This window comes from Penicillium pulvis, assembly GCF_028828015.1.
Source record: "Penicillium pulvis strain IBT 33274 chromosome Unknown contig_5_segment0_segment0, whole genome shotgun sequence".
NCBI classification, from domain to species: domain Eukaryota; kingdom Fungi; phylum Ascomycota; class Eurotiomycetes; order Eurotiales; family Aspergillaceae; genus Penicillium; species Penicillium pulvis.
In genome coordinates this window covers 2,820,231-2,831,503 of record NW_026643078.1, presented here as the reverse complement: position 1 = coordinate 2,831,503, position 11,273 = coordinate 2,820,231, and the positions used below count along the sequence as shown (strand labels likewise).

The window sequence follows — 11,273 nt, the reverse complement described above, 5'->3', positions numbered from 1 at the left end:
TTTTGCGATTTGTCAAATCCCGCAAAACCCTTGTCAACAACCAGATACCGGCGCCGCTCGCCGGGATGACGGCGAAATTCGCCGTCACTACAACACCGGACAGGAACACCCCCCAACACTTCAAGAATTGTATTTAGATAAAATCTCGACTGTCTCTGCTTCTAATATATTTGACGTGTCAAGTGACGACGTTTCCTGGACTCCTGGGTCTGTCTCTCTTCTAGGTCTTTCCTCGTTTGTTCTTCCTCTTCTTCTTCCTCTTCTTCTTCCTCTTCTTCTTCTACCTCAACCCTTGGTCAATAATACCCCTTTGCACAAGTTATCTTATTACATATTCGTGCCCTTTTATCATCACGTTCAAGCATAACCCATCAAATGGCCGATTCAAGCGAGAAGGCACCGTCTTCGGACGCGACCAATGCTGTTGATGACTCCAATGGGCACTTTAGCTCTGGTGAATCTGCGCCGGACACTTTAAAGGAAAGTGTGCAGGTTGAAGATGAGCGAGACAAGTACCGCCAAATTCATGGCATCAAAGTGGGATTCATTTCACTCCGGGCATTGAGTGACTGCTGACTATCGCAGTGGTCTCTGGCTGTGTTGGCCATTTTCTCGTCTGTTTTTCTCTTCGGCTTGGACACCACTGCAGTAAGATTCCAATATAACTTTAACCTCCCTGTCGCAATTACTCATACAAACTTGTCCACGCAGGTTGCGGATATTTCCCCCGCGATGATCAGTCGTTTTGGTCATGCAGATTTGCTCCCCTGGTTGAGCTCTGGCTATGCATTAGGGGCCATGAACATTCTGCCTTGGGGAAAGTCATTCGGTATCTTTAACCTGAAGTGGACATATATTCTCACGGTTGGCCTGTTTGAGGTGGGGAGTGCCATCTGTGGTTCGGCACCGAATATGACAGCCTTGATCATCGGACGAGTGATTGCGTATGTCTGGTTCCTCCTACTTTTCGGTTTCGATTGCTGACAATGTTGCTAGTGGAATTGGAGTGCGTTTTGGCAAAATCATTGGTTTTTTTTGCTTCTTCAAAACAATCGCTAACGTAACCAGGGATCGGGCATGTATCTCGGTTGCATCACATACCTCGCTATGACCACTAGCCCTCGCGAAGGTCCGCATTACATCGGTCTAGTTGGCTTTGTATGGGGCATTGGAACTGTTCTAGGCCCGATTGTATGACCCCTTTTGATCTCCTCAACATATTTCATATTCTAATTTGGTACATAGGTCGGTGGCGCATTCGCAGATAGCTCAGCAGGCTGGCGCTGGACTTTCTACATCAACCTTTTGATCGCTGCTCTATTTGCCCCCGTTTACTTCTTCCTTCTCCCTAATATCGACGCGCAGCCAACAGCGACTTTATTTGAGAAGCACAAGCAAGTAGACTGGGTGTCCATCATCTTTCTAAATGGATTCGTTGCATGCTTTGTCATGGCCATCAACTTTGGAGGTGCTGTTTATGATTGGGGATCCGCCCAGGAAATAGTTCTCTGGGTCATGACGGCTGTCATCTGCATTGGATTTGTCTTGGTACAGTATTTCCACCCTCTTGTGAAAAAGGAACAGGTTCTCTTCCCTAGCCATCTGCTGAAGAGTCCCCTGATGCTTAATCTGTCCGTTCAAATGTTTTTGTCATCCGGTGTGCTACAAGGCGCCATCTACTACATTCCCTTGTACTTTGAATTTGCGAAGGTATGCTTCCCTTTTCATATTATCGCTTATTTCACTCTCCGTGCTCTTCAATGTTAATCTATAAACTTCAGGGCGATAAAGCACTCGACGCCGCCGTACGGCTTCTACCTTACGTTTTCATGCTTGTCGCTGGCTGCTTGATCAACGCTGCTCTTATGGTTCGATTTGGATACTACATGCCCTGGTACTTTGGGGGTGGGGCGTTGGTAGTAATTAGTTCAGCACTGATGTGTACGTTCTCAAAGTCAGCAAAGATCCAAATACATTGCAGCGCTAATAAAACAAACTCTGATCAGGCACCGTCAATGCGAATACCTCCAACTCTACCATTTACGGATACACTGTGTTGTTGGGAATCGGCGTCGGCTCCTACTGCCAAGCCAGCTACAGTGTATCCCAGCAGTTGGTTCCAATGACCGAGTTGACTAATGTTGTTGGCTTGATGAGTATATGTAAGCACATGACGATTCTTCCAGCTTTGAACTCGAAGGCACATATTGACAGTCTAACTTAGCGCAATTCCTTGGAATTTTGTTCTTCTTGGCGATCATGGGAACATCCTACCAGAATCTGGTAATTGAGAAGATCCACAAGCTTTTGCCCAGTGCTAGCTATGCCGAAGTTCGTCAGTTTATTGCTGGAACCAGCTCCAGCCTCAGCGACAGCTTAACAAGCTCCCAGTCCACCGCCGTCATTGATGCTATCATCGTTGCCATGCGATCCGTTTGGATCTTACTTGCTGTTGCAGGTGGCATTTGTGTGGTGTTGTCTCTTTTCCTAGGGGTATGTTCTGAGAGCCCCAGCCTAAAATTCGGCACCCATATACTGACATTCTCTCCGCAAATAGAAAGACAAGTTATTCACTAAGGGCGCCAAAGGAACAGCAATCGCAGCATAAATGAGCCACATGGTTTGACAACGTACTAATTTCACTAGGTGGCTCTTTCTGCACAGATTGGAATTGTGGCTAGCACTGTCAAACCCCCCTCCGGTGTGAGCGATGTCTGGTCTTTTTGGGAGTGACTCCCGTACCTAGTAGTATTTGTCTCCTCGGGAGTTTTTCCCTCTTCATAGACCTCTTTTCACGTCCCTTCCGTTCGTCAGCCCAGTAGCCGCAGCCTGCTTGACGGCTTTGCTGTGTGACAAGTACCCAGAGTACATTAGTCTAACCTTGGAACTTCTTCTTTCCGCCAGATAAAATTATGATTACGTATGATCTTGATATTATTAAAAATCCTTACCGTATCCCAAATATTGTGTCGATTGTTTGCAAGCTATCTTCCAGTCTTTTCTTCCAACCTTTGTTCTTCGTTTTGCGGCGAAATTGGCCGGTGGGGGCCGGCCAGTTTCGCCGGCGCCCCATTACTAATAAATGGGCATTTATCCTCTCACTCTCAGTCTTAAAACCATCAGTCGATCTAGCCGGTCGGCCGCGGTGGACTTCTATCCTTTGCACTCTAATACAATTAATTAGTTGAATTTGCCATGTATTCGTGTACGCTCTGTTCGAAGCCCTTCAAACAAAGTAATGTGATATCCTTGACTCGTCTCAAACCTCACTGCAGAGGATCGAGAAGTCGCACGAGTGTCTAATTCTGTTTCAGTTTCCTCCCGGAACCGGCACCTAGAATATTGTCGCCAGGCAACAGACCGGCCTCGCATGCGAACCTTGTCATGTCGCGCCTGCAGCGCGGCCAAGACAAAATGCACCAGCTCTCATCCATCGTGCACTCGGTGCCTGCGACGCGGCATCGAATGTATATATGAACAGCGACCCGGTCGGCGACAACTGTCCAAACAAGGTGGCGCGGATGAGGCCCCTTCCATCGATCAACGAACACCGGCAGATTCAGTGAACACAAATGCAGATGACGGTAGTGCAGTCAGCCTGATGGCCAATCTTGACAAAATGGCAGATGACATTATTTGGGACGGGGACTCAAATTCCACAGATTTCCTTTTAATGGATCCAAGCCTCACTGACCCCAAGGGCGTGCAAGCTTCTGCACCCACAATGACCACGGCGCCGATAGTGGCATCCACTCCCGACTTCACATTTGGCTGGAGCATGGATCCACCAGAGCTGCTTGTAGCACTTTCTGCGCCGCCAAAGATCTCGCCCTTGGCTGATGCGGGCTTTCTCACGCGGCTACCTATCGATGATCCCATCGCACAGCGAAACGCCACTCATATGATTCAAATACTACGCGCTTTTCCTCAAATGATGGTCCGAAGGACTGTTTTCCCACCTTTCATTCATCCCAACTGGCACCGTGCGGATGGGTCTGAAATACGGAAGACACTGCCTGAGCCGCTTGGTAACTGCATGAGTATCGCACATATGTTCGCCTCCAGAACACCTGATACGAGAGCCTTTGTTTGGAACGCTATTAGAACGGAGCAACGAAGACTGATGGATCAGGTGGGTCTCTTTTGCCTTGCTGGAAACGCTTGGACTCTAATATTGTTGAAACTCATTTAGTCTCAAACATTCGGGCCGGAGGACTTGCTTGCCTCCATACAATGTTATATTATTTATATAATTATGCGGATAGTCGATGACGCGGCATATCATAGCGAGCATGACCTCAATATGCTGCTCACCTTCGCAGTGAGTTTTTTTTCCGCTGTTGCACATCAGATTTTGAGAGCCACACTAACAAGAAGGAAAAAACAGACTCTTTGTAGTCGCTTCCGCGGTATTTGCCAAGGACCATTTAGCCATCCAGAGCAAACACACCCCAGTCGTGCCTGGCCCGACTGGGTATTTGCCGAATCTCGGCGCAGGTACGCTCGATTCTTCCTGTTCGGATCATATAACTCCAGGCTGCCCTAACAAATACAATCATTAGGGTCGCTTGCATCTGGTTCATCATCGGACAGGTCATATCTACCAAAACGGGTATCCCATGCGACACATCCGAAGAATATCATTGTCTTCCTTTGCCGGGTGGCCGATCTATGTGGGAGTGCCGAACGAATCAAGAGTGGGAAGCAGAGTACAGCGCAATACAGACAACTCTCCCTGGGAGGCAGCTTACATACTTCGGAGACTTGATGGAGGCTCAAAAGGCGAGCAGTGACCGGAGCATGGTTCACAAGATGGATTCCTGGAACGCAGAGGCTGATACGGTTGGGTTCATGCTTACGCTAGCTACAGCAATGGTTTAGATGTACCTGTAATAGATCAGTATCCGAAATCCAATACTATAACATTGAATACCGCAGTGCAATCAACAAAGTGCGGGTACTTTACGGGCAAGAGAACCGGTTATTAGACCTCGAAATGATGTGGTTCTGGTTCTAAGATATAAGACCACGAGGGCGAATGCGACGGCTAACAGGCGTAGAACATTGTGTCGATGGCACCCCCAAAAATTACAGCTCAACTTCATAGTGTAGATACGTAGATTTGTATGCATCATCGTTTTGTCTGACTCTCGCCTGCTTCCAGTCACCAAGTGGCAAGGCATACAAGCACTTCCCGCTCAAGACGACTTGCTTTGCTTCCGTTGTGCTGTTCGAAAAGGGTAGTCTCATTGTAGGTAGATTTTCCCTCTCGCCAGTCATTTCGAGCCAATCAAGGCTGCATTAAGTCCAGGTGTGGCGCGAGATAATGCCACCTTCATAGTGAGCCGCGCTATCTCTGGGTTGGGGGTGCTGGCATCACCGGCGGCTTGTATATCGTCACTGCGCTGATTGTCAAGCCCACGCGTGTCCCCCTGTGCATTGGTCTGCTGGGTGTCATGTTCAGCTGTGGCAGTGTATGTGGCCCATTGCTGCGGGGAGTTTTCACGGATGAGGTCTCGTGGCGTTAGTGGTACATTATCGCCATTGTCCTGTTTATCGTTTGACGTCGATGAATCAAGCTACAACATAAAGCCATTTCAGGCAAATTTTAACATGTAATCCGATATGGTGTAGTGGCTAACATCGTCGTCTCTCACACGACAGCCGGGGGTTCGATTCCCCCTATCGGAGTTATTTTTCCAAAAGATGTTTGCATCTAACGTATTTGCTACTTCAGAGCCTTCGGGCCATGAGACAATTATCACCAATGCCTGATGGAAATTTCTTTTTTTTGTTTTGTTTTTTCTTTTAAATAAAATTCCACTTGATTGAAAAATACTTCAGATAAACCATGACTTCGTGTTTCGTGAAAAACTCCGTCCTCCCGACTACAACAAACCCGCAAGGATCCGCTAGGGTATCAAGACCGCACAAATTGGAAACTACACAATCTCATCAGTGTGCGTGGTCCCGCTTCCCTGAGTTACAGCAAGATCCCTCCATAGCAGCTCTAGCTATCTTAGCCCGGCTTAGCGGACGAGATGCCGGCAGAAAGTCGCGACCCACCGGCGCAGCATCCCTCTCAACCAAATCTTCAACATCACGTTTCGCGACCGTAGTATGATAGATCAAGTTAAGCCAGTTTCCAAGGCGATATCCTCCTTTGGCAATCTGCAACTCGATAGTACCGATCGCAGAATTATAATATGTCGGATACAAATCTCCCGTCTGCAACGCCGCAGCTCCATTCGGCATAACAACACTGCACACATAGGAGTTGGCATCCGAAGCCCATCGTGTCGCGGTCGTAACAACATCACTAATCGTGTCGCCCTTGATCCAGCTTGCGGCTTCGGATTTGTAAGTTCCTGAGGTGATCTCGTCGATTAAAGTGTTAGCCCACGACTGGGCATCAGTTAACGCGTAACCACCAATCAACTGCTCGGGCATGTATGTATCCCAATCTGCATGGAGGTTATCACTGTAACCATTGAAAGTAACGGCAATGTCGTTGCCACCGACTTCGTATGCTTCATCGTGCAGCGGCTGGGTTAGATCACCGATAATGTGGACGAGAAATTTAAGCGCCTCTTCAATGTGCTCGGATGAGAGGCGACCGTCGCCAGCGCGCTCGGTGTAATTGGCGATAGCGGAAATTGAGCATCCTGTGTCGCCGCAGTCACGGTCATAGTCCACGTTGCAGTCTGTTGGGGGGTTGTCCTCTGCGTCGATGAAGTGGAATGGGGCGGACCATTTGCCTGCGCTTGTTGCGCGGTATGAGTCAGCCCACGAGGCTATGTTGGCCAAATATGAGGTGGATGTGTCGCCGAGGACACCTTGGGCCCTGAGGTTGTTAATCTCAGAGTGAAATGATTCGGTTGGTGAAGAACTCACCATGTTGCCGTGTCGGCAGACACATAACTCTGTGCAACATAGGCGACTGTTGCATGTCCCAGGGCACCCCATGCATTTGCTCCATTCATGAGCCCAAAGGTGACGAACGCAACCTTGGATAAAGACGCCATGTTGAAGGGTTTTGCCAGCACAGTATCGTTTTCAGAGTATTGTAATGCGACAAACTTATTCTCACGCGCTGGAAAGAGACTTGAGACGTGGTGACAGGCGGTGTATTTATAGGGGCTTCTCTCCTCGTTTCAGTGCCCAGACTCGAGCGTTCGAGGAAAGTTAGCTCGTCGCTAAGCTTGAATTATGCTAAGTAATTTGCCAAGTCGATGTTGCAGTGGGATAGCAATAGTTTCAAGTGCTTTCAAGCGCCCTGTGAGTGTGAAGATAAGGATGTTTGACTGGTCGGTGAGGATTCTTGGCGGGATCAGCGCTGCAGGGCATCGGACTCCACCGGCACTCAAGGGGTGTAAATGAAATTTGAGCGCGACTCTCAGTGGATGAAATTAATTAAAGTCCATGAAGAAACTTGATAAGATGCACGTGGGGATTATCTCTGGTTTCTGCACAATCTCGCCCGCAGGTTAAAATAAGGGTCCAGCCGTTATACGAGGGGCGAGGGGTTGCATTGTCTTGGCTTAGCCATTCAACGGACAATATGAAGAAACGTGTATATGACCTCGGACTGTTCCTACAGGCAATTTAACAGTGTAACAGCGTTGTATCCCATCTTCAATCGGGGTAGGTGGTTTAATTGTATGCATCGTTCCCAGCATTGGAAGTTCCAAGGTTGACTGCATTTAACATTGCGGGCGGGTGGGGCAGGGAGATTGGTGCAGCATAAAGAACATAGATTCAATGCGAGATCGGCCTAATCCTTTATCTGGGGCAAGAACGCGGGTGAGATTATTTTTCAGACATTTTGTACCTGCGCTTTGTCCTTAGGTCTTGGCAGTTTTTGCTTATGAACCGTCGGGATCCCGTCGGCTCCAGGGATAAATTGGAAGTACGTCGAAAAATTCATAGTAAGCGCTTGAGGAAATGGGGGAAAGGGAGGGGGGAAGACTAGGGTGATCCCTTGAAATGGTTCTGGATAAATGAGTTATAAATACGCAGATGTCTGCGTGGAGTTAAATGCATCGCTTCGGTCCATGAGTACCTAGGTATGATATTCAATATTCAATGCCGTGAATGTCTTGACGTCAGCCCCAGATATATATACCTGCTGACCACCCTTCGACGGATGTGCGGGCACCACATCCACGGATTTTACGTACAAGATGTAGAATATCAGCCCAGTCAGTAGGTGCATGACTCGGGTAGCCAATGTCCTGCCTACACAATCTATCATGAATTCGAATTGTGCATGGTGCTGCTCGGCCCTCAGTGACCGCCAATTCCAGGACAAGGATCATAATTCATTATACGCACCCCTGCTTTTTTTTTTTCAATTAATTTTTTATTTTAGAACCCAAGGCTAAGGCACTGAAATCAAAAGCTATTATAATTTGGGGCAACATGACCATTTTTATCATAATCCAAGCGCTGGTGCTTATGGAAGGAGAACATAATTCATCCCGATTTGAATTTAGTTGTGGGTGAAGGGGGAACCCCGGTATGCGTTTCTAGATTACTGCGTTTTGTATGGTGACCGCCTTTTATCATCAAATGAACCAATGACAAAGAGGATATAGAATGAAGTGGGGACAATGATACCGTGACTGTGTAATCGAACCGAATAATGGATCCACTTTTCGTAGCTTAGACCCTGTATAATGTCCCACTAAATCAGGGTCTTTGATCTCCATCACTACAACCACGCGTCCGAGGTCCATGGATGCACATGTGCATCGGCCCAAGTGACAAGGATCAATTGACCTGTCTCATCACAATATCAGCACCACATTACGAATACCGGAAAATGTCACTTTCGCCAGAACTCACTTGATGTCCATCATGAACGCTGATCTGATACTCTGTACAATGAGATTGACTATCTTTTCTACATACGGAGAAGTATGATTCATACTTATGAAATATCGGTAACCTTGGACCCTCGGGATGATTCAAGATTGGCTCCAATGACAATGCACGAAGCTTAGGTGGATTGCTAATCCACTCGGCTAATCGGCACCCCCGCACGGCCATCAAGACCCAAACATGGGACGGAGATAACCCCAGAGTTGAGGCCAACACCGACTGGCAAATCAAGCTGTCGGGAATTATGTCATGGGATCGGATTACTCGTCACAATCGGACGAAATTGATGTGCAAAGACCGAATTTCATTCATGTTTTTTTTCCCTTCAAATGATTTCAATCTGTGCGACCGCCATCTCTTCAACACAAGATGGAGGCAATAGTGCGTATCTTGTCCTACGCCGTGAACAAACCGTACCGAACGACCCAAATCACCGATGAAACTCCTTATCTAAACGAAAATGGCTATGTTGACTTTGCAGAAGGTGATATTGAGAACCCGCGTAATTGGTCTATGGCACGCCGTACAACTATAACCATGAGCGCGGTGTTACTAGTGGTGAACGCAACTTTCGCCTCAAGTTCGCCGAGCGGGTGCTTCGGTTCTATATCTGAGCACTTCAATATCTCTACCGAAGTTGCCGGATTGACAATCACTGTCTTCCTACTTGGCTACTGTGCTGGCCCGTTACTATTCGCTCCATTAAGCGAATTCTACGGTCGGAGATGGATTTTCTATATTACCTTCTCGTTATACATCGCATTTAACTTCCTATGTGCTTTCGCGCCGAACCTGGGGGCTCTCTTGGTGGGCCGTTTCCTGACTGGAACGTTTGTTTCAGCACCACTGAGTAACGGTCCCGGTCTTCTCGCTGACTTGTGGGATCCGCTTCAGCGTGCCAATGCCATGGCTGGGTTCGCTGCTATGGTGTGGATCGGTCCAGCGCTTGGGCCCGTTGTTGCGGGTTTCCTGGAGTTGAAGGAGGATTGGCGATGGAGCTTCTATGTGCTTCTTTGGCTTGGTGGTGCGACCGCTATTGTCATGCTGACCATTCCCGAGACTTATGCGCCGATCATTCTCTACACCAAGGCAAAACGGATTCGAGAGGCGAAGATACCGGGGTATGAGCATGTGAGGGCAGCTGTTGAAGACAATGATCGGACTCTCCTTGCGATTTATAAGGTTGCCTTGACACGGCCTTGGATTATTCTTTTCGATCCTATCTCATTGTTGTGTGCCATTTATATGGCGGTCGTGTACACTCTGCTGTACATGCTCTTCACCATTTATCCGATTGTGTTCCAGGAGAAGCGTGGGTGGAACTCTGGTGTTGGCGAGTTGCCTTTGATTGGCACCATCATTGGTGCCTTGTTGGGCGGTGTTATAGTCTTGATTGACACGCAAATACGTCAACGGAGAATACGTCGAGGTGAGATGAAAATGGAAGATGCGACTCCAGAAGACCGCTTGCCACTCGCCATGATTGGAGGCATTGGATTTGCGATTGCGATGTTTTGGTTTGCGTGGACGGCTGAGTACAAGTAAGCTCTTCGCATTCGATGGGATACAGAAATGCTGACTCGCAGAAGTTCCATTCATTGGATTGTTCCCACCATCGCTGGGTGCTTCCTGTCTACTTGTATGCTGCTTCTTTTCGTTGCGTATTTGAATTATCTTGTGGATGTCTACTTGATGTACGCTGCCTCTGCAGTTGCGGCAAACACAATCGCGCGATCTGCTTGTGGTGCGGCCGCGCCTCTTTTCACGAGCCAGATGTTTGCCGCACTGGGTGTGGGAGGCGGGGGTAGCTTGATCGGCGGCGTGGCTGCATTATTGGCTGTGGTTCCATTCCTCTTCTACCGATTTGGAAAGCAGATCAGGATCAAGAGCAAATTTGCTCCAACATCACCAGCTCGACAGCAGAAATCGGATGTGGAGAGCAACCCACAAGATCAAGGCGTTCAGAGCCCAACGTCGATGTCCAGTCAGGATGAAGGGATCAATGAGGGGGGAGAAGAAAAGTAAAAGCTGGATCGAAAGCACGTGTTAATTGGAATCATTCAAGCGTTTTAATAGACAAGAAGACCTTAGATTATTCCATTCATTCAACCGAGAGTATGCCATACTGCATCGAAAAAAAGAGACTCCGTAATGCGACCATCAGGTTTTAGGCTCAATTCAATGCTCTATAGAGATTATTATTATTGCATGTTATATAAGCACCAGCATTGGTGGTCTAGTGGTTATGATTGCCGCCTTCCATTATCGGTTAGCGGCAGAGCGGGGTTCGATTCCCCGTCAATGCATTTCTTTTTGCCTGATTTCTTTTTTGTTTAGCAGTAAGCAGTGCTGATTTTTTTTCAATTAATCAATTGATCACTGTACATGTA

At 47.8% G+C, this 11,273-nt stretch overlaps 4 protein-coding genes across 4 annotated transcripts; 3 read left to right on the top strand and 1 right to left on the bottom strand.

The window, feature by feature from the left end:
- Nucleotides 1-375: 375 nt before the first annotated feature.
- N7503_007618 (uncharacterized protein) lies at nucleotides 376-2,733 on the top strand (the record flags this gene model as incomplete). Its single annotated transcript, XM_057067165.1, has 9 exons — nucleotides 376-537; nucleotides 586-944; nucleotides 997-1,006; nucleotides 1,069-1,191; nucleotides 1,246-1,710; nucleotides 1,782-1,941; nucleotides 2,007-2,162; nucleotides 2,225-2,493; nucleotides 2,647-2,733. 9 exons carry the CDS (start codon nucleotides 376-378, stop codon nucleotides 2,731-2,733), a joined length of 1,791 nt encoding a protein of 596 aa, XP_056920846.1.
- Nucleotides 2,734-3,619: 886 nt separating this feature from the next.
- On the top strand, nucleotides 3,620-4,881 carry N7503_007617 (uncharacterized protein; the record flags this gene model as incomplete). The annotated part of the gene is made up of 4 exons (XM_057067164.1): nucleotides 3,620-4,132; nucleotides 4,193-4,321; nucleotides 4,388-4,497; nucleotides 4,563-4,881. 4 exons carry the CDS (start codon nucleotides 3,620-3,622, stop codon nucleotides 4,879-4,881), a joined length of 1,071 nt encoding a protein of 356 aa, XP_056920845.1.
- A 1,074-nt stretch (nucleotides 4,882-5,955) lies between these two features.
- N7503_007616 (S1/P1 nuclease) lies at nucleotides 5,956-7,025 on the bottom strand (the record flags this gene model as incomplete). Its single annotated transcript, XM_057067163.1, has 2 exons — nucleotides 5,956-6,844; nucleotides 6,895-7,025. 2 exons carry the CDS (start codon nucleotides 7,023-7,025, stop codon nucleotides 5,956-5,958), a joined length of 1,020 nt encoding a protein of 339 aa, XP_056920844.1.
- A 2,227-nt stretch (nucleotides 7,026-9,252) lies between these two features.
- N7503_007615 (MFS transporter) lies at nucleotides 9,253-10,908 on the top strand (the record flags this gene model as incomplete). The annotated part of the gene is made up of 2 exons (XM_057067162.1): nucleotides 9,253-10,424; nucleotides 10,473-10,908. 2 exons carry the CDS (start codon nucleotides 9,253-9,255, stop codon nucleotides 10,906-10,908), a joined length of 1,608 nt encoding a protein of 535 aa, XP_056920843.1.
- Between the last annotated feature and the right edge of the window lie 365 nt (nucleotides 10,909-11,273).